The sequence below is a fragment of the Biomphalaria glabrata genome, chromosome 18, assembly GCF_947242115.1.
Source record: "Biomphalaria glabrata chromosome 18, xgBioGlab47.1, whole genome shotgun sequence".
NCBI classification, from domain to species: domain Eukaryota; kingdom Metazoa; phylum Mollusca; class Gastropoda; family Planorbidae; genus Biomphalaria; species Biomphalaria glabrata.
In genome coordinates this window covers 9,934,082-9,961,249 of record NC_074728.1, presented here as the reverse complement: position 1 = coordinate 9,961,249, position 27,168 = coordinate 9,934,082, and the positions used below count along the sequence as shown (strand labels likewise).

Genomic DNA, 27,168 nt, shown 5'->3' with positions numbered 1-27,168 from the left:
TATATTCATGTGTCATTATCAAATTTATATTCATGATTAATTTCGAACTGATATTCATGTCTCAGTTCTGTAGGTGGGTAAGGTTGTAATGTAAAGTGAATGTTTTTTTGTTTTTTTAAATAAAATTAAAAGTTTATGCAAGACTCTTGACTAGACTCATGTCTACATTTCAAGTTGACTGAAATTGACAAAATAAACTTTTATCAATTTAACTTACAATTAAGTCATTTTAAGTACTGCTTATTAAGTAATCATTGGAATAGATAGTATTTGTTATCTTGTGTATCCATTATTGTGTCTGTCCACTTGCACCTTTAATCTATCTATCTATCTATCTATTTATCTATCTATCTATCTATCTGTCTATCTAACTATCTATCTATCTGCCTGTCTATCTATCTATCTAACTATCTGCCTGTCTATCTATCTATCTATCTATCTCTAAACACAAGACAAACCAACAAACGTCTAAACAAAACCAAACAACTCTAGCCTTGCATCTCACTACTACATAAAGCGTTTTATTTGTTTCAATGTTTGCTGGAAGCACAATCAACAGGTCAGCTTCTTGAAAAGAAAAAAAAAATATAAGAGACACAATTTTCTTGTTGAAATATGAATGTAGGGAACATGTCACATGATCCATTCACGTGATAGCTAATTTAAGGAGGGAAGGGAGATAATACAATGATTCTGACCCAAATAAAATGTAATTAATAATAAACAAACATAAAATGACTCTATCACTTGTGACAGAAAAAAAAAACAACAAAAAACCCAGACTGTTGTAGTGAGGAGACTCAACAAAAATCTAAACAGTGACTCGTAGTATCTCTACGTTGAACAACACAGAAGTTTCATGTACAGGAAGAAATTAAAAGTGTACAGAAGACGTTGAAAATATAAAAATATAAAGTGAACAATATCCAAAGGTAACCGAAACAAAACACAAATGATCAAACTAATATTCAAAATGATTCTCTATCACTGGCACAAACAGCTACAATACTTTGTGATCTTTTCAAATTTGTTCCTGAAATGTGTTCACCAAGACATTGCCGTGGAGTTTTTAATGAATAAAACTTTGTTTTGTTATCTTTTTATATATTTCAAAACAACTTACTGGGAAATAATCTAAATAGTTCAAAGAACTTTCCGAGGAAAAAAAAGCAAAAACATGTTCACGGTGGTTCACATAGAAAAACAAAATTAGATTGATGACATCTTCACTTTTACTAAATAGTGGAATACTTTAATTTAGTTGTTGCTTTTTTTTTTAATAAAAGAAACTTGCCTATACATATTTACTTATGCATCCATTGACCCATCTCTCAACTGAATTATACACGTTTCCGAGTGTGTGTGTAGACAATAGTTTTTTAAAAGTACATTACACACACATATATTTTACAAAAGTGAATTATCCATTAAAAAAAAATAATTCTGGTCAAACTCACAAGTTAAGAATCACCAATTGAGGAACGTCGAAAAAATAATAATTAAAAAAAGTTAAAATATTGAATCATATTATATCGAGGTCAATGAAATACTTTGAAGTAAAAAAAAACAAAAACTGAATTATAGCATAGAGAGGTGGTTTCTTGAAGTGTACGTCACAAATAAAATAACGTCTGTGAATGTAAGGGTATCGCTCAAGTCACGTGGTTCAATATAACAATTACACGCAAACACAAAGGAACTAAATAGTGGAATATAGCATATACATGAGAATAAAAGGGCCCTAGAGTTGATATAAAGAAATCCCACTCTGTGTTGCTTTGGTTTAAGTATTTAAAAAAAAAATTGTCAAGGGAGAGAGTATCGATCTCTAGACAGCTGCAAAAGTGGTCAGATTTTTAAAAAAATACGTTGTGGTTCCCCGTGTGCCATTTTGGGCTTTAGTTCACTAGAAACTTTTAACTCATTTGGCTGACATATTTACTGAGTAGGCCCTACGTACAAAAATATATATTTAGATTTAGATCTATAGATCTATATCTGTACAATTAGAAAAAAAAAGCTTGGACCAATAAATAACTAGAATATTTAAACATAAAATGTATATAACAACATGTCAGAATCTAGAATGAATTACACAGAAAATGATACACAGGATTAGGAACACAAAATCAAAATATTATGAGAAAGGGTGAAAAAAGGAAATAAAAATACATCTTATCGAGAAAGTCATTAAAAATATGGAACATGCTTTTCACGAACTGAACGAAACAAAAGATGTATGTTGTTTTGTTGTTTTTTTTTTCATATGTATCCGTCACAACAATGAACATATGGAGTTTATGCTATACATACTATTTACATAAATCTTTGGTACAGTTTGGGTTGAGATACAACAGAAGATAATAGTGTCATTCATAGATAACTTGATGTCGGGCAGTATCAGCGATCACTGCTACTAAATAGGCCTCAGGCGAGACTCAATATTCCAGACATTTAATAAACTAAAACCTATCTGACTGCCACGGGAATAGCATTGCATTCTTTTCGCTGACAGTGTCATCACTTGGCACTGTCATATGAAAACACAACAAAAAAGGAACCTAGTCTCGTGATATTATGTGTCAATGATAAAAGATGTTGCACTTCCGCAGTTTATTGCTAGCCTCGCTTTGAAACAAGTGCAGACGACAGCCTCGGACACACACAAAACAAAATTAAAATGTGAAGGTCAAAACAAAGATGGAGAGATGGCAATGGTGGACGTGGTTTAAAATATATGTGTGTGCGCTCAAGAGCGCTGGAGAATGTCAAAAAAAAATATCTGTTGAAGCACCGGGTCACACAGCGCCTTCTGTGTGTTGTGTTATCTATTGATATGGATTATGAGACGAGTGATTTAATCTGTAGTATCGTGCATCGCTATTCCTTAAAAGTTCTTCTATGTGCACTTCGCCATTCAAGTTAGACATAATGAGAACCTCGGCGTTCTAATTGACACACGGGTTGGGGGGCATGTCATTCAACGCCCTCTGGTGCCAAATGTCAACTTCCAGTCACTAGTACCAAGTAAATGTCAGCCAACATAGCTCGATGTTTTAAACTGTGTCATCTGCATGCCAACAGTACAGTATGCCGTAATATCCTACATGCCAGTCGCATGGTATTGAGTGTCTAACATGTCAAGCATACTTCTCTGACATACGTCAAACCTACTTGTCTGACATATGTCAAACCTACGTCTCTGACTTATGTCGAACCTAGCAAAAGATGGCTGCATCGTTTCAAGATTGTCTGTTAAGTAAACGCCATCTGCTGGTTTGAAGTGTAGGGCACATTAACTGCTAAAAGGAACTAACAAATGACTAATACATTGCACCAGTGACTGACATCTACATGACACTTGAGACTGACAACTCAATGAAACCAGTAACTGACGACGACATAGGCCTGCGTTAAGTAACAGATTATGCTGCCAATAGTTTAATGGACATATTTAACACGATATCAAATTTATTTTCAAAAAAAAAAAAAGCAAGACTCACAGTTAACAGTGTAGACAGATAGGGGTCGCTAGCTGTAGTGTCATAATAAATGACTTGTGTCACTCTGCCATCTCAAGTAACGCTGTCAAATGGCTATCATATTATGTAACGAAGTATTTACGTATATTTTTTTTAAAAATATAAAACAACTTCAAATCCTTCACAAAGAAAAAAAAACGCACTGACATATGCCATGACATCTAACGCTGCCCACTAAGATGACATATGCCATTTAAAAGAGAAAAAAAAATTATGAGACGCATGAACAATATACATCAGAAAATATTAACTTGAAATGGAATGAAACAGATTGTAAACATCGTCAACAAAGAGATTTTTGTTTTCAGCTCGTCCAGGTTTTGGTTTCTGAAGAACTTGTTAGTGTTAGAATCTCTAGTGTATGTTAGTCAACTATTAGGGTCAGTGACGTGATGGCAGACCGGAGCCGTGAATAGAAAAATATAAAGGTCGGGGGGGGGGGTCACTAACCTATGTAACAACACGAATGTTTTAAAAATAACTCAATATATGTATGATAAAATATCTGTGTAAAAACTCAAAATGTTTGGACGATTGAGAAAGGGGGAAGTGTGGAGCGAGACAGAATGAGACCCTGTGTGTCAAAAAAGTGAGGATAGGGTGCCTGTGAAAAAGGTGCTAGTGAATAGGGCGCCGGTGAACATGGTGCTATAGGTGCTAGTATTCTGACTGATCTGTATGACAAGATACTGTGTGTCCGGCCATAAGTTTTGCTGAAGTTTTAGGCTTCAGTCAGTTCGCCACGCTGACAATGACCACGAATGACATCGAATGACACAACGAAACCAAACTACCGCACAACTTTATAACTAACAAGTCATTGAATGAAACAAACAAACAAACATATATATCAAAGACATTTTAAAAATGTTCAAATATCAAAATCTAATCTGTGTGAAAGAGGGGTAGGGGTGGCATAAAGTGGACAGTTGAACAATGAGACGCAGTAAACATTTACAGTGAGTAGATCATAGACATTAGCCATTTGGGTCGAAAAATAGGTACTAAATCTAGATCATTGGTTTTGCATGGAGTTCCCCTTAGCATCATACAAGAATTTAGCTGTCGTGTGGTTTCACAAAAGTTAAAAAACAAAAAAACACCATTAAATTATGTACAGGCGGAAATAAAAGAAACCAAATAGATGAAGAGCTCACTTCCGGTGTTATCCAAACAAAAATAAATAATTTAGAACTACATTATGGCACGTTAAGAATAAATCAATAGAAGTGAATATGAATGCATTACATTTACATATATTTTAAAATACCGTGTATAGATTTGGGCTTTTTAAAGATGAGATAGATAGATAGAGAGGGAGAGAGAGAGAGAAAAGGAGAGAGAAATAGCAGCATTGTTTCAAACAATAATATGTGAGAGCGTGTCACGTGACCCATTAAACAGCCAATGAAAACTAGAAGAGAAAAAAATGGAAAAGCAAAGAAACACAGATTTTCGTGATAGTATATATTAAATAGCAATTACTTTAGAAAACAAAAATGAATGTTAAGTCCGGCTCTGAGAATGTGGACTCTTGGACATAAAGGTTGAATCCGTTCATGAGAATGTGGTGCAAACAATAACACAATAGAGGGGGGGGGGGGAGGAGACATTTACCATAACAATTCATCTTAACTAGTCGTCGAGAAATCACAGACGTACAAAGCGGCTGTAGTAGCCACCTCTATGTGCTCTTCATCTGGCTGCTGCTACAGATTGGCGCTATGCAGGTCCTTGCCCTTTCTGCACTTTATAACTGCCAACATTAAGCTGGCAGTAGCTCAGTGGAAGGGTTAGACCTAACTGCCAAACTAATATACGATACAGTCTTAGTCTTTGAAAAAAAGGTACAAGACAAGCTCAGGCTAATACAAGCGCACTCCCTACTTTGTGGCAACTGTACAGCATGTCATATATAAAGTGGCTTTGGTACTGAAACATATGCAATGAAACTTAAAAGAGGTCAATACTTTTGTGTTTAAGGACAAGCGACAATGAATTGAGCTCTCCATTACTGATGGGACGAGTACCTAGTGACGATTGAATCATTTCTAAGAATATCCACACACACAAAAGGAACAAGTTGTACATAATAATGTAACATAGTAATACATAGCACTACGCATAGCTGAACGGACAGGAGATGCGTTTTTATTTGTTTTATAGTATGTCAATATATATATATATATATAATATACTTATACCAACATTTAAAATATATATATATATAACAACAAAAATCATAGAATCACGCATTGAAATACTGAGATAATACAAATACAACAATATACAGAGTGAGTCACGGTTGAGTCTCAAAACTCTGGGAGTCCTAGACACCTTGAATGTACGGAAGGATCTTGTTTTTGAATCAATTGGAAAGGTTTAAGAACCGTCGACATTTGAGGGGGTGGGGGGTGGGCAGGGGAGTGTGGAGAGAACAGAGGGGAGAAAGGACCCCGCTCAAATGTTTATAAGATACATCCAATTGATGCACATCGTATAAAACTTACATGTGCACATATATTATGAAATGCGAGACAGAAGAATGAACTTGTTGATTTGCTGTAATGAAATTTGGTTGATATCTTTCTGAATATTCAACAAAATTACGTCACATTAACCCTAAAGGTCTTTTTTTATGTCATATATTAGGACCAAAAAATTAAACTTTTTTTTTCCTCTTTTAATAATGTCAGTGACATCATGTTATTAAAATTTATTTTTTGTTTATATTCACTTCCCTGTAACAAACAGAGAATCAAAGCGTATGGCTGTCGGTATTGCAGTTTTTATCTCAATGTCCTAGAAGACTGCATGTAAAATATCTACATAGTGAAAACACCCTGCCCCATCATTAATACCACACGTTATGTCCAGCTATGTACAACATGGTAAAGATACAGAACATGAAAATATTATAGTCATTGAAAAAACCAAAACATAAACAGATAAAACAGCCATTTAGTTGAATAAGTTCAAAACATCGATATTTGGCATCAGATCTTTGTGGAGGGGCGCGTGGTGGGGGAGGGGTTTAACAATACACAAGAATTGAATTCACTTCAATGAAACCATAGCGGACACGCCCACTAAACACATTTACAAAGATGGCGGGTGGTCAGCTGACAGGAAGAGGCTGGACGAGGGATAGAATCAAGAAGAGTTGAAAAGGGGGGGGGGGGTTTGCTGCATGACGATTCAGCAAAAGCAGATGTGTCACACAAAAGAAAAGTGCGTGCAAAGGTGGGGGGGGGGGGGGTTGCGGAAGTGCAAGTCAAATAAATAAGAACAAAAGACAAAAGATACCACAGTGCTGGACAAGAACTAAATACCACAGTGCTGGACAAGAACTAAATACTACAGTGCTGGACTAAATTCTATTTATCGCTGTCATTAATTATTTCAGAAATGTAAATACGTCTCCAAAGTCAAAGGCTTTTTTTGTTGTTGTTGTTGTTGTCAGATTCCAAAAACGATGTGTTCAAAAAAGCAAGCGATTCTGTCACAGCATGCCTCCACACTTTTACGACTATTTCTAACCCAAAGGTATGAGTTCAAACTTTTCATACGTCTATATGAATTCTAAGCCAATGAACTTGACGCCACCGTTATATCACATATTTAGTCATCTTGGATAAAAATTGAATAAAAACAACAATATTAAATAAAAATAATAATTAACAATAAGAAAATCAACTAGGCGTGCATGGATATAATAACAGGTGTCGGCAAAAGCGGGCCATACAATTAACGGTAGTCATAAGGATGGAAGGGGACGGGGAGGGGGTGTGGGTGGAGCCCCAGAGTGCGCCTCCAGGTCAACAGTTCACAACACTGTAGGATGTGTGTCTCACGGCTGAAAGACAGTCAGTTAATGAGTTGATAGTGTGTCGTTACCTCTAATGCTGACGTACAACAATGCAACAGAAAAGGATACATTGGGGGCTTTTTGAAGATCTGGCCACGGTCATGGTGTGGAAAACATCTTTTGGCATAAAGGGGAGTGTGTATCAGGGAGAATGAGAGAGAGAGAGAGAGAGAGAGAGAGAGAGAGAGAGAGAGAGTTTCGCCACTTTCACTATTTGGTACTTTTGAACTAAAACATTGTTGTCAAACCCCGGGGTGGAGCTGTACTTTAAAACTGATGTATTTATTAAAAACCTGCTAACTCTGTATTACGTACCCTACAATCTGTTCAAGACTCGATTTTCCTCTTTTATTATTTCCAGAAAAAAAGAACACCATACTTATGAGTAGCATTTTTGTTTTGGGGTACCTTGTATATACTACTTGAGAACCTGTGAGAGAAATCTAGTGTCTGACCTTAAACTTTTAATTTGATAAAAAAAAAATAATTTAAAAATCGGACATTTACTTCCCAGAACTTGGTGCTAAGACCAACAAAAAAAAAATATAAAATTCTGTCTTACTATGATGAAAGGTTTCACAAGACTTCAGGAAATATTTGTTATTGATTTTTTTCTTCTTTTCTTGTTGATTTGACTTCGACACGACAGTACTCAACGAAACGGCCAAACTTTGAGTAACGTTACTTTTAGGGGAATAAATGACTTGCCAAACTATATTACTCCTATCCAGGTAAAATAATGTTGTTAGCTCTATTGGAAATGGTCTCTATTGTAGATATGTTTGTAAGCCTATATCTAGGTATCATTGCGTTTGACTCAGAGGGCACTGTGAGGGGAATGGGGACAACTTAGTGCTTTTCCATCAGAGCTTATTGTATAATGGCCCCCCAAAAAGGGGGGGGGTAGTGGGCGGGGAGGATAATGCAGTATTTATTTTCAAGAGTAAGGGTTAGGGTTGAGTTTAGAAAAGGTAATTGGATCACTGAGTTTGGCCTATGGATTGATTGCTACACTAAGAGATGTTGATAGGAGAGAGAAAGAGACAAAGAGAAAAGAAGAGAGAGAAAGAGAGAGAGAGAGGAGAGAAAGATGGGAGAAAAAGAGAAGAATATAGAGATGAGCTGTATGTCTAATCAGACTCCCATCTGGCTCATAATTATGTATAGTCATATATATAACATTTACATACCATCGAAGTGTCACGATTCAAATGATTACTTTAAATGTACCATACAAAGGACAGTAATAGGATATATAAGGTCAAATAATTTAAACTGTGCAGCTTTGACCACTGAGGACTATGATTTTTTTTTTATATTTAAAGTAGTTTTTTGTTTGTTTTTTTTTCAATTTTTTTTTTAGTGGTAAAGTTCAAAATTGAAAATTTTAATAGAAAAAAAAAAAGTCTATAAATAAACACAGAGAGGATGGTTTCCCATGTCAATATAAACTCCTAAAAGATTTGTCAACACACAACGGACGTGACCTCTCTACGGGTGCAGGCTGAGCGCTATCTTGTAGAGCACTTGTGGGTAAATAAAAAAAAAAAGGAAGTGGCACCTGGGGGGGGGGGGGAGCTACTTGATGAGACAGAGACAGCTTGTATACAATTAGATATCTCCATTTTTAATTGAGACCCCAGGCCCGGCTCTAAACATTTAGTACGTCCAGAGGGCAGTACGCTCAAGTCGGTGGTTTGTGAAAGAGAGAGAGAGAGAAAAACAGAGAGAAAGGGAGAGAGAGGGAGGGAGAGAGAAGAGAGGCAGGTGGGGGTTCATTCAGTCCTCACCTTGCTATAAACTGATAAACTCTCAACCTTGCGAAATGAAATTATCCCCAAAACTCACGACCTCACACAAAACAAAAATGTTTGTTAGATACCAGTTCGCACTAGCTAGGAAGAAAGGACACCCATTTTAAAGAAATTAGCCCTAAGGGTCATTATAGAATAGAGCGTTACCTCCCTTCAGTGGTCAGGTGGTCAAGAGCCGCCGACAAATACAACAAATGTAACACAGTTGTTTTTTTAAATTTCTTCTTCAATATTTTGGTCCATCGAATACAACTATACACGTTGTATCATGATATGCAGGGGGGGGGGGGAGGGGGGAGGTGGGGGGAAAGTCATGAGTCTTTTTTTTTTATATGAACATACACTATATATACAGACTAATGTATCCTTTGTAGACATTTCTCCATAACATGTGTCTATGTACATTATAAATATTTATACACTTATAGCGAACACACATTTCACGATTAGTGAGTATACTTTGAGATTCCAGTTGTTATTTGTTTAACACAAAATAAAACATATTTGAAAAAAAAACAACAGGTTAAAATAGATAACAGTAATGAAGTCAACCAACGACGAGGATAAAACAACAGCTAAATTGTCTATTCTATTGCATCTCAACAACAAATGAAAAAAAAAAGATATTTTTACATGAATGTTCATTGTGTATATATATATATATATATATCAATATCAACTACGTCGTGTTCACGTGAATATCAATAAGCAGTCAGTGTCCTGTTCTCTTGGAGCGACATAAAAAAAAAAAAAGCTGACCCGATGTAAGCAATAGGCCTACACATGTTCCACTAAGGAAATTATAAGGGGGAAGAGAGACTTGTTTCGGTGACCTACTAGGAATTAGCATTTAAAAAAAAGACCCAATGGGAGATTTATTTTAGTGACCTAGTTTGAAGTCAAGTTATTACACTAAGATCTCGCCCGCAGTCGTTGCTCTAATTATAGTGCTTTGACCTAGTTATAAAAAAAAAAGTACACAGACTACATCAATGAGGTACCGGTACTTTGGAATAGACACGACTATTGTCACCCTGTAAGTCATGTGTAAAAGAAATCCAGCAAATGAAGTCATGGTCATTTCCCCCCATTTTTATTTTTTTCTGGTTAAGTTATGCGTGGACCAAAATTTGTACGCATTCAAATGTTCCCTTTTTATTGTATACATTTCAGATCTAGTTTCTCACGGTGAAACAGTCGAGTCACAAAAAATGTTATGCAAAATTTCATAAAAGAAAAACCAGAAAAAAAAAAGTGTATTTAGAAGAAAATTTTTTTTTTTTTACGAAACTAAAGAGTACAAAGTGAATGAGAATACGAAAATAAAAAGTGAAAGCCAGACAGTGTTCTATGATATGGCACTTTTGAGTGTACAATATCACACAACTAGCCATTGACTACACTGACCACAGTGGACAACACCGATACTATAGGGGAACTAGTGGACAGCACACAATGCACCAGATACTGGTCCGCATCTTGATTCTGAAGTGTCCATGCTGGGAAACTCCAGAGATATTTTGAGTTGAATATGTAGGTAAATTCAACCTTAGTGTCTGCTTTTCAATCCGAATCGTTTCCATTTAGGTTTATATAAAGTTGTTAATGAGACTGATGATTTGATCCAATTAAGGTTATCATTTTATTACAATATGTACAAGTATATGCCACTTGAGTTTTTGGTGTGTTTTTTTTTCCATTGGAGTGTGGAGTGTGCTGCGAGACATCTGGCTAGGTTGTCGTCTGCTGATCAAAAGTCACAAGTTATTTGAGCATAGTTTTTGGTGGTAGTCATTTAATATGACTGGTTAGGTGGCAGTTGAAGTCTATCCTGTCCTTGCACACGGACCCGCAGACCACGCAGCGGAACGGCTCATCGTGGGCGTGGAAGCCGTTGTGCAGTAGGAACAGGGACGCGTCTTTGAATATCATGTGGCAGTGAACACATTTGTGGACCCGGCCTTTGGTCAGCAGGAAGACCACCAGGTCGTTGTCGTCCAGGTCCCCGCGCTCGATGGCTTCAGCCGTGGTGGAGCTGACCGGCAGGCTGGACGTGGACTGTGGAGACTCCTGCTCGCTCCCAGCGCTGCTGAACCTACGCATGGGGTGCCGCTGCTTTCTGGAAGAGGAGGAAGGGATCATGCGGGTGTTGAGGTTCTGACGCTCGATCAGCCTCTTGGGTGGTCGAAGGTCCCCAGTCTCGCTGCTCCCGCCAGCGTTGAGGGGCGCCGCCCCTGGGCTGTCCTCCTTGTGCTTGGCCTGGATGTGGTCGAAGATGCCATCATGCCGGCTGTCGCGACTGCTTCGGCCGCTGTGGCTTTGTTCGTAGCCTCGGTCTTGGTCGTAGTAGTCGCCATCTCTCTCCGGCTCTTCCTCGTTGCTGTACTCGGTATCCCGATGTCCGGCTTGACCCATTCCGCTGCTGCTTCCAGAGTTTCCACTGGCTGAATTCTTCTCTTTCAGACTGTCCCTCCTCTCTCGCTCGAAACTGCGGCTTCGCTTTCTCGACCTAAAACTGTCTTTGTCTCGGTCCCTTTCTCTTTCCCTTTCTCGATTTTCACGGTCTCTTTCCCTCTCTCTGTCTCGATCTCTGTCTCTCTCCCTGTCTCTTTCTCGCTCCCTTTCCCGGTCCCTATCTCGCTCTCTGTCTTTCTCTCTTTCCCTGTGGCGATCTCTGTCCTCGCTGGGACTGAAGCGGCGAGAAGTGGACGAGTAACTGCCCCTGTCATTGGTGTATCGGTCATCAATGTCCGTGTCCTCGTCATTTTCGTTATCTCCCATCTCGTGGGCCAGATCATCCTCCCCGTTGGTCTCCATGTTGTGGTCATCGGGACTGGCCAGGCCATCGTCGCTGGACACGCTCCTACCGAACGCCGGGCTTTCTTTGTCGTCCTTTAGCAAGCTCAACGGGTCCAGCTCCGGCCTGCGGTCTGGGCTGTAGGATCGGCTGGAAGCTCTCTGCTCGGCCTCGCTCCTCTTTCCGGCCGATGTGGTGCTAACCACGTCCGTGCCGTCGCTATTCTCGTGAGACTTGGGCATCTGCTGCTGTTCTTGAAGGAGCTGCTGCTGCTGAAGATGATGCTGTGGCGGTTGGGTGGAGTATCCGGGAGACAGTTTGGCCAGGGCGTCATGTTTCATCTGGCGTAGGAAACAAAAAAAAAAAGCGATTAAAAATACATTTTGGCGGATCGGCTCTTAGTTTTATCTAGTTAAACTGTGATACGGGATAACTGTGAGGTACGGCGTTAATCTGCTAAGCTTAGATTGAAAGGTTAGAATCACGGAGGAAAAAAAATACATTGGCTTTACTAAACATTAAAGAAAACATTCCGATCAAGCTGTAGGAACTGTATAAAAAAAAATCATGTTTCTGGGGAGGGTCATATTTTGTTAAATCTCCTATCCATACCAATGGTTGACCAGTGTGTTATAGACTAGCACATGTACCAACCGCTCTTTACTTTATCCGTCTGGTCAAGGTATTCGTTTAGTGCTGAATTAACTCAGTTTAGTCCTGACATCAAATCAATCATAACAATTCCGTGGCCTCTAAAAGGGTTTAAACTTTCGACTTTCCAGTTCTTATGGAGTGAACGTGGCGTGTTTATGATGCAACTATAATGAAATGGAGGCGCGGTGGCTGAGCGGTGGCTTGGTTTCCGAATTGGGGGTCCTGGGTTTGAATCCTGGGATATTTAATTTCGGGCTCTTTGGGCGCCTCTGAGTCCACCCAGCTCTAATGGGTACCTGACATTAGTTGGGGAAAAGTAAAGGCGGTTGGTCGTTGTGCTGGCCACCCGACACCCTTGTTAACCGTAGGCCACAGAAACAGACGACCTTTACATCATCTGTCCTATAGACCACAAGGTCTGAAAGGGGAACTTTAATTTACCTTCACACTGATAATAGAACGGAGGTTAAGGTTGTGAAGGTAAAATAGTTTCTGATGCAACCACGAGGTGGTCTGGCGTAATTCAAGTGAAAAATAAGGACTGGTGTGGAAGTTGAAGGGGAGATAATCAAGAGACGTGAGACACAAAAGACATATATTTGCAAAAAGTTAGATTTTGTTAAAAATTATCAATTCATTTAACCCTTTAGACGCGTGTGGTAGTTTAGCCCCTAAACACTAGAATTGTAATTCCATTTTGTATGCACTCTTGTAAAAAAAAAATAAAAAAAAAACACAGCACTTTAGGGGTTAAAGTAATTCTACATATATCTACTTTCAAGTTGTGCACATTTACAAATACAAGATATTGTTGTTTTGTAAAAGAAGTCTGTTCAAAAACATTTCATATTTATTTCTTCAAGATTTTGATTCGGCTTAATCTATATACACCAGTACACCATTCATCTTGGAGCTATGCAGAACAAACTTGCTAAGATGTAAACTCAATACCACTTAGGAAACTTGGGAAGCGTGGTCGAGAGGCTAAGTACGATTAAACTAAGCTTCCTATGAATGGGGTTCGACACCCGACTCAAGCAGAGTTGTGTCTACTGAGCCCTAAAGGCAGCAAGGAAAACCTTTTCCAAGATACCCCCCCCCCTTCCAACTGGTCCACAACTGAGATGGGACCCTAGCCTTCTGAGCATGCTATTAGCATGAAACTAGCGCTAAATAGAAGCTATAATTATAACATACTTAAAAAAAAAACAACATTATCTAAAAAACAATTCCCTAAGATGTGCTGTCTCGTTAAAAACAACAACAAAAGTATGAAGCTGCTAAAGAAAAAAAATGCACTCGGTGTGTTAAAGGCTAAGCTTACCTGCGGCCCGCCCAACATGGCGTTGAAGAATGAATGCTTGGTCAAGAAATCTGCGTTGGATGTGACCGGAAGTGACTGCGGCCCCAGCAGTCCAAGGGCTGAAGGGAAGCTTGGAGGAAACGCTGGTGGACCACCAGGGTGGTGACGGAACGGAAGAATGGACGAGAACGGAGGCAGCTGACCAGGAGAGTGATACAGACCTGGGGATGACCAGAAAGAAACAAATAAAAACATGGACTTACTGACTTGGGAGTTTATATCACATTGGCACTATTCAAGTCTTGCAGTTTCCGGTCATTTTACATCTTATTTTTTGATATATAAAAAATGATTAAAACTTGTAGATCATTAATAATGAATAATGGCAAGTACTCGACATTAGGTTATATTTTTGTTGTTGTTATCATGACTAACATCATGTGACTTGAACATCACGTCTGGTATGTCAGTTTAAGGACGCTAGCTAACAAAAATATGACCTCCATTACAATGAACTACTCAAAGACTGACCTTGTGACTGGACATGGAACGCTGCCTCTGACTCAAGCAACAATGATTCTGGTATAAGTGGCGGGGGAGGGCAGCGTGGATGTGGCACGCCCAGGTCCCTGGAGTCTCCTGTGAATGTTAGATAACAAATACGTTTAAGAGATTTGGAATCCAATAATACCCCACCCAATAACAAACATATCCTGTAATAATACATAAAAGTAATCATTAAGGATGCTCCCTCACCTTGTAACAAGTGACCATGACCTTGACCGTCACTATCAGGGTGACCCAATTGACCTATACTTCCATCCCCAAGTTGTCCTCCAAGGTCACCAGAGTTTAATCGATCAATAATGCCTTGATTGCCTTCTTCGAACTCTAAGATAGCCTGCGTTACCTGTAAGGATATATACATACAACATATAAACATAAGTTAATAAGATAACATATACGATATATATATATATATATATATATATATATATATATATATATATATATATATATATATATATATATATATATATTACCCGCGGCCAGCGTGTCACTGATGTAGTGTATTAGAATAGTTTGTGGGAAGCATGTTCGAGGGGCTAAGTACGCTTGAACTTGGCTTGGCTACCTTTGAAGGGGGCTCGAGGCTGGGCAGAATTGAGTAGAGCTGTGTTTATGAGAACCTAAAGGCAGCACGGAAAACCTTCTCCCAGATACCCCCTCCCCACTGGTCCAGAAATGTGATTGGACCATAACGCTCTGAGCATGCTATAAGCATGAAAGTAGCGCTAAATAAAAGCTATAATAATAATTAGAAACATCTAAACAAAACAATAATGTTATAAGTAAAACGACTGAGTGAATGTAAAAAAATAGTATGAATGGTGCTATTAAAATAGCTAATCGACCTACATACATTTTTGTTACAAAAAGATTTGCCTGCATATATATTGAGATCTAGATTTAGAGTCTAATATAGTTTTTGACCAAGATTAAACTTAGATACATGTGTTTAAATTAAGTAAAATACATATACTTTCACTAAACATTCTTGATCTATCAGTTTAAGATTGAATTTAAAGCTCAATAAGCTTAAGATTGAATTTAAGGTTCAATAAGCTTATTAATTATTTTATGTTAATATATTTAATATCACCCATATGATCCTCATTAGCCTGTGAACACACTGCGCATGTAAGGCGTGCGTGACACATGAATGGAACTATTAAAATGTATATCGACACGGCTTCGCAGAAATAGCAAACGAAAGTTTGTAAAAATGCTTTTGAAAAACAAATTTGGGGGGGGGGGGGTATTTTATTAAAATATGAAATGAATGGACAATATTTAGTATGTTTATGTGTTAAAGTATAAAACTATCTTTGCGAAGAGTAGTTCAATTATCATAGAGTTGAATTATACCTAGGGTTAGAGAGAATTTAAGTTCTGTGCATACGTAGCCTTTCAGTCTTGTTTTTAATGAAAGAATCATAATAGAATGTACGTCAGGATGTCTAGCTTCGCAGATATAAGGATCAAATATTTTTAATCAATAAAAACTGCACACATTTGCAGAAGTCATTTTCCTGGTCTTGCCTCTTTTACGCGTCTGCTGTCCTGCATGTCGACCAGAGTCACATTCGCACTTTGGGAGGGGAGGGAGAAATAGCTCCGTTCAATCGCTGCAATAGCTCTCATTTTGCAAGGCTTAGATCCCGCTGGCCTAGTACATTTTCCATATAAAACAATATTAATTAATTACGACTAATTAACTAATTGGTTAATTTGTTTTTAAATACATTCATCACTTGTCACCGAGAAAGAATAATTGTGCAATGTTTCAACTTGATCCGAGAACGGAAAGTGGGAGAACTAACGTGTACATGATTTGGACCAGACAGCCTGGTAATAATATCTTATTCTTTATTTTTCTTGTAATTATTATTGCAAGATTATTATCATTATTGCAAGATATAAGAAATCTTTCCATTAAAAAAAAAGGCGTAAACCAAATTTAACTTAAAGATGATTATATATATATATATATATATATATATATATATATATATATATATATATATATATATTATAACGGTCAAACCAGAGTTTTCACTGTGACCAATTAAGTAATATTTTTTTTCGTTAAAGATATGCATAAACCATAAACTGTCAAATTTATAGGAAAATTGTGTTTTCGTAATAGCCGTCCAGTTTAGTCATACTTTATATTTAACCTTTTAAACCTAATGAAAGTTTGCAAGTTATTTAGTAGAAATTGTTATAATATTTAACAGAGGAGATTTATTTGCTGTTCTGGGTAGGCCTAGTAGTTCTCACTTCTTTCCTAATTATATCCCATTTGTTTTTCTTGAGACCTAATGGTTATCGGGTTGGCTTTAAAGTTGAACAGACATCTTGCTCCAATTTAAAGAATTATAAAGATTTAAAAAAAAACAACAAACAACCCCGAGCCTGTTTGGTTACTTGTAGGAAGGTTAGACTCTTGATGGTTAGCTTAATCGGCTAAATGGCCAAACAATGAAAGTTTAACTGTTACAAGGATGTTACACTGTGCTGAATTACAATGACGTAATATTTCACCTGTGGGTGCGACGCCATGTGGCGCTGAAGGTCCTGCCAAGAGGAGAATGTGGCGTAACATATATGACATCTCTGTATGGAGTCCGCCATATGCCGTCGTTCGTGCATGCGGTAGCTCCCACTTTGTGCGAATGTCCGGCCACAGACCTGGACGAAAGAAAAAAAAATTAAAAATTACTTGTTTAGTTTTATACACAACGTTTCATCTTTTCTCTCCTCGTGCCCCATCAAGTGGAGACACAATAGCATCATTCTTGCTTCCGGAACATTCCTTTCCGACATGCGCAGTGCGCTTCAAAAAAAATTATATACTTCCGTTCTGTACTCGGACATACAACAAAACAAAAAAGCTAATTTAATTAGGGCATGCTTATTAGCTTGTACATTTTTATTTATCTCAACCCAAAAAAAAAAAATTGTCTGAATGTAACTTTTTAAATGGAATAGAAAGTTTCTCATTTTGTTTGTTTTCTTTATCTTCAACGATGAACTTATTATAATTGGCACTGCAGTTGGGCATAGGAGGAGGTGGGTGGACGGGGGGTGCAAAGGACTAAGGTCTCTCTTCCTGTTGCTTTTAAAATATTTTTTTTATTTACTTTTTTTTTTCAAAATGGTTGAACTTTGTTTCGGGTGCAATATTTTCTTAGTCACATAGATAACCACAAACACCCACTGGCACATACACAATCACCTTAGCTTGAAAACAAGCAAAATATAAAAGAATACTTAGAAAACAAAAGCTTATATAAGGGCAATCATCAGAGGTTTGCGGAAATGCAGCGTTTGTGTAAGTTACCTCTACTTGATTAACTTTTTTTTATGGATTCGTGTATGGTCTTCGACTATTTGAATAAATATGCCAAATTTCAACTTGATCCGAGAACGGAATAGAAACAAACTTTTAAAAAAACCCACCCAGACGGACAGAGTTGAGATAAGCTTTGTAAACAACTTCTTACGTATCACTTCCAGACACCTTCAGTTCTGGTCTCGTCGTGTGTCCCAACACCAACTTTTACAATCTGCTGCTTCCATCAATAAACCAAAGGACAAGGTTTCAACAAAAGGAATGGGAAGGGGGGGGGGGGGGAGGGGGGGGGGAACAGAACGTTCAGGTAAAAAAAAGTTTGTATTGGTACACACACTCCCTGGCTGTCATGAAACAACAAACAAATATCTTTCCGGCTTTATTCAACAACATTCCTCTCATACGCACACACACACACACACATACACGCACGCGCGCGACTGATAGCTCAAAGTATATCCAACATTTTGTTTTCAGTCCGTGCACAGGATCGTTTTGGAACACCCGGTCTAATGAACAACTCACACACACACACAAAGTGAACAACAAAATTACGGCAAAGAGAAAAATTAAGAAAATATAAAAAAAAAAAAGGGGGGGGGGGTCAAGAAATGAAACAATGTAAAAAAAATCAAAGGTTACTACTAAATTCGACAAAAACAAAAACATGCGTGGTTTCTAAAGCATTTACATTGATCTGAGTTTAATTAATTAAAATACATTTTAGTTAGATGTGGAGAGAGAGAGAGAGAGAGAGACAGACAGACAGACAGACAGACAGAAGGGATAAATCAGGGTTCGTAATGTTATACCAATCATGTATAATAAAAATACATATAATAAGAAGACCATGAACAAAGTAGCACAAGTTTTGCAAAGGTACAAGAGGCGAGAATGCCATGAACATTTAATATACTTTAGTGCTGAAGTTCATAGACACACAAAGAAACGTAAACTCGGGTTTGTCTGAAAGCCAGAGTGGCGGCATATGTGGAGTTATTCCCCTCATTATGTTTTGTACACTTTGTTTTTTCTCCCACTTCCAATGCTCGATTCAAGTTTAAATTTCGCCACAATTAGTCGTTGACAATACATGAATCAATAAACAAAAATAATTAATTTATTTTGTTTTATAAAGAAAAAAGGGAGCTTATTCATTCAGTACTGAGATATATGCCTGAGATTTTGTGGTTATTCTCCTAAGATAAGCTTTTGTTTTTTAAAACAAGATAGCTTATTCATGCCGTATTGAGTGAGATATATGCCAGTGATTCTGGTGTTATTCCCTTAGAGAAGCTTTGTTTAGAAAATATACTTTGTTCAATTTGTTTCAAAACGAAATATTCATCTTTCACGAAAATGAGAAAAACGGAAACCAACAACAACAACAACAACACAAGACAGTGCTGTATATAGATTGTACAGTCGATGTTTTGGCACAACGTATGGCGACTGAAATGTCACGTGACAGTAAAAGGTATTCAACGTGCACGCAATGATAATCAAATGACACTAGGGTTACGTAATGATTGTGCAAAGCATATTTACACCTTAAGAAAAGCAAAAAGACTTGTCATATAACATTTTTAATTTGACAACATTTTTAGTTGACGCTGATTGGATGTAGAATGAGACTCATCATCTCATATTTACAGTCGTTTCCATTTATACGGACAATTGAATAATTGGAGCAGCTTCTTATTGGGGGCGAATCCTAAGCCACCGAAACATACCTGTAACACATAAAAGGTTCATGTAATGGGACAGAAGGTTTGTTGGAACAAAATGACCGTGCCCAGGAGTAGTCTGATTAACCTAACCCAACTGTAGTTAGAAGTGTTCTTATGTTAAACTCTGCACCGTTCCCGCCAAATTTTATAACAGAATCATGGCTTAGAAAACTTAGTTTTTCAAATAAACAAAAAGGGATTCGAACCCTTCACGTAAACACATAAGATTTTAGCAACAAATGCGATTTCAACACAGAGACACTGATACCAGACAAAACGTTTCGCAGTTAATACCGGAAGCTGGACACCCACATTTCTATTTGTAATTTAAAAAAAAAAAATCTTTTTCATCTCAACCACCCAATCATCCAAAGCTGAATTACAACACACGGGATTAAATCTCTTCCCATAGGTTTCACATCTTTGATTCTAATGACCAGCGGAGTCGTTGGTCGCCAAGTCTTTGATCACCTTGGGAGGAGTGAAATCGCTTCAACACGGCCAGGTTCTAATTATCCTCACCCGTGGCAACTTTCTTTTTTCTTTTTTCTCTCTCTTTTTGAAAGCAAAGAAAACAAATTCTCATTAAACGACCAGGGCATAAAGGAATATAATGTTTATTAATTACTGGGTGAAGATCTTTGAAAGCAGGAGAGAATTAAAACAAAACAAAAAACCCAAGCCACTTTGAGCTAGAGCTCGTAGAAATGTGACTTTTGACATTAGCTCATCGAGTGATGTCACAGGCTCAAATATACGTATTGAGTCTAAACAAGGTCTCTATGACTTGTTTTTAATACATTCAACAGATGTTTATAAATCTTTAGTTCACAAAGCTTCACCTCTGTGGAGGGAGTGAAAGCGCGTCAGGAGGATGTGGTCTAAAATGTAGAGAATGGTCAAACCGAACCGGCATAATCCATCGACCAGAGCTTTCAATAATTTGTTATGCAAAAGTAGTATCCCTTGAGTAGACCTTTCAATTAGTAATTTGAGTAAAAAAAAGTACCCTTGAGTAGCCCTACCAATTTCTTTTTGAGCAGACCATATACGTATTTCTCCAATAGCAGCATTACACATTGCGTATTTTTTTGTTTGTTTGTAGTTGGATCATTGTCAGCTATCACTGCATCTCGAAATCCTACGAGATAGCCAAAGTTGACAAGAATGAACACGCGCAACCAGTTTGTAGAGCAACCGTTCAAACGTAGCTAGTTGTTAGGTGAGAGGTGGACACTGGACTCCATGGAAAGAATCTGTTGTCCTTCAGAGAGACTGAGCCAGCCAAAGACCACAACGCCTACATATATTCAATTAAAACTGCAAGAGTAAGCCCGCTACCAACATTTTGAAAAAAATAACATTGTAACTGAGCTAAAGCCCCTCCGCCAAAGCAAATTAAATAAATTTTAAAACCTAATTAGCCTGCCTATAGATTTGACTTTGACACGATGCTTTAACAGCAGACTGACAACTCCCTATCTACCTTAAGCATTTATCTCTACTGAGCAGACCTAAGTAAAGGCGTGTCTGCAAAACAGACTGACTACGCTTTTAGTACTCAGTAAAACTAAGTGCCATCCACCTTACAGACATGCCGCCAAACGCCTGTGCAATTGTGCAACACCGAAAAAGACTTGACGTCCATGTTGCGACCCGGCATTGAAAAGGCCAAAAGTAAAGGCGTGTCACCCACCTATGAAACAGGCCGACTACGCGCCTTTACTACTCTACGACAGCTCATCGAGCAGACTTAAGGAAAAAGGCGTGGCACCCACCTTGCAGATATAAGGTTTCTCCCCTGTATGTATCCTCTCGTGTGTTCTCAGGGTACCAATTTGTGTGAAACTTTTACCACAGGAGGAGCATCTGGGGAAAACACACGGAGAGAGATTCAGTGGCGGTGGGTGCACGAGGAATAGGGCGCCAAAAAATTTTGAGATTTTAAACATATTCTCAGCATCTATCGCTTTTCCTAATGAAAAAGAAATTTTTATCTTAGAAATCTAATTCTTGAAAATTTAATAGTAAACTTGTATTTCATGTCTATATTTCTTTTCTGCATCAATTTACAGTAATGCTACAACAGAGTGAAAGTATCTGCTAGAATCTAGGCATTGCCTAAGTAATTAGTTTAGCTAGCTATGAGAGAAGTCATTTAATGATAGTTTATTTCAGCCACCAACAGGGGTCCCAGACAGCTCGTGGCTGGGCCCCCAGATAGCCCGCTACTCATAATTGTACCTATACGGTCGCTCTCCGGTGTGGATGCGTTTGTGAGTGCTGAGGCTGCTTTGGCTGGAGAACATTTTCCCGCAGATCTTGCACATGATTGGTCCGCCAGGGTCCATCCGCAGAGCCAGTCTGTGGTGGAGAGAGGACGCCACGAAAGATGGTATGGATTTCTGGAACAAATTCTTCACCTTGATAGAGAAGCGGTGAAAGTTGTCAACAACAAAAACAACACAAATATCCAAGAGGTCAATAATTAGGGCCATTATTTTTTTTTTGTCCACAGTCGTCGATTCATAAGAAAAATATTAGAGTTAATTGACCCCCATGTACTTAAAAGTTTTCAGTGTGCTAAAGAGTTCGATCCCTTAGTTGTGTAAGAGTTCATTCCCCTTGTGTTAAGATTGCCACTTTTTTAAGAACTACATATATATGTGTTTTAGGTTGCCCATATGTTGAAGAGTTCCTTATGTGTGCTTAAGAGTTCCCTATGGGTGTTTCAGGGTTTCTCCATGTGTGTTTCCCTGTGGGTGTTTAAGAGTTTCCCTATGTGTGTTTCCTTATGGGTGTTTTAGAGTTTCCAATAAATTTAGAAGTTCCCATTGGTTTATATGAGTTTAGGGCCTCTCCCCCCTCCCCCATGTATTTAAGAGTTCTTCCCCATGAGCTAAGAGTTTTGCCGTGTGTTTAATAAGAGCTACCAAAGGGTCTGACGGTTGACCATGTTTTGGTGATTTTCCCTTGATTGAAAAAGTTATCTAAATGTTTGATAGTTAATCATGGTTGCAATACTCTAAGGGCATGCGAATAAATTACTGACAAGAGGATAGGAAGACATCTTACAAAAAAAAACAAAAAAAAAAACGTATAGGCACTACTGTGTCATTAATATATGTATACTACTTATTCTCCCGCCCCCTCTTTTTTTATTCGCCTCTAAAATAACGTGGGGTAACTCTAATCCGTCCGACTTGCAGAAATAAAGAGTGATCTTTCCATTACTCTTGAGCCATGAAGAGAATTATATATATAAGCTGTCCAAACCAACCATAATACTATCCCGCAGGAATAAATTCACCCTTTCAAAACAATTTAAATAGTAATCCAATTAAAGCCGGTAACAAATAGTAATAATAAATTGAAATATCAACCACTCAAGTAAATAGACCCAAAGTGATGATCTCTACAGTGAAGTGTATTTATATGAATATGAACTCACAGACTTTGAAACACATATAGAATGTGGCCAACGATACTTTTTTCAATTCGTTCATTTGAATGTTTTCTAAATGGTGTGGTATGCGCCCCTGACTGTAATCTTCATAGTCCCTGATTCGAACGCTAGCGCCGCCATCCTGAAGGAGGCTTGGACCAGGACGTAACAAACGTCATTTGTGAAGGGACGTCTGAGAAACGTCCGACTCAAGTATAATAAAACTCTCAATGTTCTCTTTAGACTGTGAAGTAACTTTTTTTTAAAGTTAGAGCCGTATGCCTACCAATATATCAATGTAAGTTTTAATTGGGATAACAAGTATCTACCTGGTTAAAATAGTCTATATTGTATAGAGTCGATCTAGAAGGACATGTTTGGAAGATCAAAAACTTAAAATCCAACAAAAACTCTTGCAGCAAATCTGAAGCACATTAATCTAGATCGAATTCTAAAAACTATTTTTATTATTATTATTTTACAGAGCTGTTGTACTAGATTATACTTCAATTTTAAGCACTTTACTTCTTGTATGTAATTTCCTTCGATATTAGTAAAACTCGCTTGGTTCAGTTGGTAGAACATCAAACTTTAAAAGGGAAGGTCAGGGGTTCAAGTCCCAAATCTTGTTAGTTTTTAAAAATATTTTTTTATTTTATAAATTGCATTTTGTTCAGCAAAATTTAAATTTAATAATTCGATCTACATAAAAGTTGAAACTGAATTTTTTTTTAAAGACACAATATAAAAACTTTTGTCTTTTCTCAAAACACGGTTTGATCAACAAAATACTGATTTATGTCCCCTAGTCCACGTCGCGGTTCTAGGTTGTTTTTTTAAAATTGTCTGCAAAGTATTATGGGACAGGAAGTGAAGATTGCAACAGTGGGTTCGTGAGAGGCTTATTGTAGAGGCGTCAGTAGATTGAGAGGGTAGACACAAACACACACAGATCACGAATTCAAAAGAAACAAGGTTAGAAAGACAGTTTGTGTGGAAACACAAACTCAAAATCGGTCTCCGGAAGTGTTCCACCCAGGCAGGTAAAAAGGCAGGTTTCAATATTTTCAGAAAGAATATCAGAATGATATTCTATCCAAGGCAAATGACAGAGAAGAATGGAGAAAGAAGGTTGGCAGATCTTGTGTGGTGCCCCAACGGTCCAGCAGACCAAGGCATAGGTAAAAGTGAAGGTGAAGTTCGATGTGAACCTGGCCTAACTGATGACATATAATGATTATCTAATTGATCTAATTGTTCTGTAAAGTGTCAATCTCATATTCAAGGTCTCAAGGGAAAAAAAAACAACATTTCCGTAAAAAAAATTATCTTATGCTCACTATAACGTCGCATGCACACTACACGGTTTGACCGTGCGTTTTTCCCCGTGTCGTTGTAGCTTTCAAGTCCGACGAAAATTCGCTGCATCTAGCTTTTTCAAAATTGTATTTATTTCATTTCAAATGACTGATTTGTGATTGGTTCATCTCACGTAGCTGTACGTCTAGTGTGACAGGATGTAGAGCATTGAGTCCAGGCGCCCAACTCACTCTGTAGTGCAACCGTCGAGGGCAGATGCGAACCATTTTACTTTCACGTTGTTATTTGAAAAGCAACCACGATCTCTCTTTGCATCCTCGGACGAAAGTGTTGTTTTTTTGTGTTGTTTTTTTTTTCATACGGTCAAAACGGTAATTTGCAAACAGTAGATATCAACAACCACGAAGCAAACCACTCCCAAAATAATACGTTTGTTTTTCAAGCGTTCAAAAGCGACACACAACTACCCGAGGGGATCTCATGAATGAATGCCTACCAAACGGTGGCTAGATTTGTACTCGAGAAATGTATTCACGTTTCTAGAAATTCTACATCAAATATATTTCAGTGAATTATCATTAATGTATCACGATTGTCAGCGAGCCATTATTATTAATGAGTCACGGTTGTCAACGAGTCATTTTCAATAATGAGTCACAATTGTCAGCCAGTCTTCGATATTAATGAATTAATTGCCAGCGAGTCATTATCATTAATAAATTAATTGCCAGCGAGGAACTATCATTAATGAGTCAACTTGTCAGCGAGCTACTAAAGTCATCAATTCATTAACGTGACTGACCAAGCAGTTCTTCCTATTTACTTGACACTGTCATGTAGTAACTACTGACATCGGCACTACAGTATCGTGCCATTGTGTGGCAGTTTTGACACCCTGTCATCCCCACAATAAAGACTCTCGCCAGCCAGCTCGAGGTTTGGGGTGTGTGAGGGAAGTCCGTGACTGACAAGACTAGCATCAAGGTCAGAGCGAGTAGTCAGAGCGTCAACACGTAACCCTATCAAATCTTTTGCATACACTTGTCATTCCACTGTGTGTGCGCGTGTCTGTGTATGCGTCTGTGTGTGTATTTAGTTCTGGTCCTCTTGGTGAGTTTCGATTTTTTTTTTTGTAGCTGGCTGGTTTTGACAGTTTTCCCATTACAGAAAATTGAACTTTTCTTCATCGTGTGGTACAAGTGTGTGTGTGCGCGCGCGCACGTGCGTGCTTACGTGCCAGTGCGTAGGAATTGTTTTAATGTCAATACAGCATGCCCTGTCCAACGTACTTATGATCAAACTTTAAAAGACACCCTCCGCCAACTTAGATGCATTGAGTAGGACACCAAGAACTGACAGTAATTGTATATTTTATAGAGGTGAAAGTAGGAAAGTATGGCCGGCCAATGCTTCCCGGTGTCAACACATCAGAAATAATATTGGTTAGAATTAGCTGGTTTAGGCACATTTAGAAATGCGCTTATGTCATGGAAATGAAGCCATGATATCATTTTACGGGACCTCAAAGTGATAAGAGCATAAGATAACTCTGTATTAGGCCCTAAGGAAAGTAACACAATTATAACAGGAACGTCGCTAACGAGCCAACACGTCTAAATTCGGACAACACTGAAAATAGATGGAAACTAGATTCGAATCGTTAAATTCTATTAGAACTGTTTTTTTTTTTTTTGTTTTGTCCACCGAGCGGTGCATGTCAATAAATGTAGTGGTCGCAGTCGTCCACTGCCTGCTCACACGTCTTCCTCTCTCGTTTCTTTTCTCTCCATTGAGTTACCTTTCAAGTTTTACCCGGAATAAAACCGGAACATCGAAGATTAGTGCAAATGATTCTATTTTTAAGGAGTTTAATCATCCATTCAGGGTGTTTATATCATGTTTTGGCAATTTAAAAGGTCGATACTCTTGTACCCCTGTTGATCTGGGGAGTAGAATCCCCTGGACACTTGAAAAAGATTCGCTCGGGCTTTAGTCTTAAAGTTATAAAGTCTAAACTTTCTTAACAGGAACTGCAATGCAGCGGTGCACCAAAGAAACACAATCTTATACCCCAAACACACACATACACTACTCTGTGACGAGACTTGCCATCTCCCCAATGACTTGCCGACGTGACAGCGAGGGCTACCAACAGAATGAGGTGCACCCCCCCGTCCCCACGTCCTAAGCCAAAGCCTCAGGGCTTTTACTTTTTTTTTCTCCACCAACTGAACGTGGAAAGGAGAAGGGGGGGGGGGGCTCGTGTCAATAGGAAATGCCACGTCACGTCCTGTGTCAACATGGCATCTACCACTAATAACTGTTTCACTGGTCAATACTAGTGGGCGTCTCCTAGGTTGGGGACTAGGTCAGTCGGTCAGTCTATCAAAGAATTCACTTTCTCCCATTTCTCTACTGTCTCGTTTGGGGGCTTTTAGAGAGACAAAAGTGTGAGAGGGGAGGGATAAACTACATGTCAAAAGAGGCCAGCACGTACAACGCGAAGAGGATCTGGTCAATGTCTGACTGACCAAACACTGAAAAACGTGGAAGTTCAATGCCAAAGTGGAAACGTCTCACAGACCTGATGACTACCAATGGGCTGGCTGTAGCAGACAACAATTTGTACTATAGCAGACGTAGTTGTAATATCGATATGTCCTGGGTAAATTTTGGAAGAAGTTAAAAGAACCAGAAATAAACCTTTTTAAGGCCTACAGGCTGAGATCTAGATAGATAGAGATAGAGTAGAGTAGAGAGAGAGAGAGAGAGAGAG

At 38.2% G+C, this 27,168-nt stretch overlaps 1 protein-coding gene across 9 annotated transcripts in view; it reads right to left on the bottom strand.

Moving 5' to 3' along the window:
• Window positions 1-494: 494 nt before the first annotated feature.
• Window positions 495-27,168, bottom strand: part of LOC106076382 (uncharacterized) — a 275,905-nt gene continuing 249,231 nt past the window's right edge. For 7 of the 9 annotated variants that reach the window (XM_056017279.1, XM_056017282.1, XM_056017281.1 and 4 more), the window contains 7 exons: window positions 21,872-22,050; window positions 21,406-21,496; window positions 17,087-17,233; window positions 14,735-14,888; window positions 14,510-14,617; window positions 14,000-14,199; window positions 495-12,362 (listed from right to left, as the gene is read on the bottom strand). In XM_056017279.1, the coding sequence (XP_055873254.1) occupies window positions 11,016-12,362; window positions 14,000-14,199; window positions 14,510-14,617; window positions 14,735-14,888; window positions 17,087-17,233; window positions 21,406-21,496; window positions 21,872-22,050 (2,226 nt within the window). In that variant the 3' untranslated portion in view covers window positions 495-11,015. The remainder of the gene's footprint in view (window positions 12,363-13,999; window positions 14,200-14,509; window positions 14,618-14,734; window positions 14,889-17,086; window positions 17,234-21,405; window positions 21,497-21,871; window positions 22,051-27,168) is intronic. The other 2 variants (XM_056017285.1, XM_056017286.1) reach the window with 1 other exon arrangement.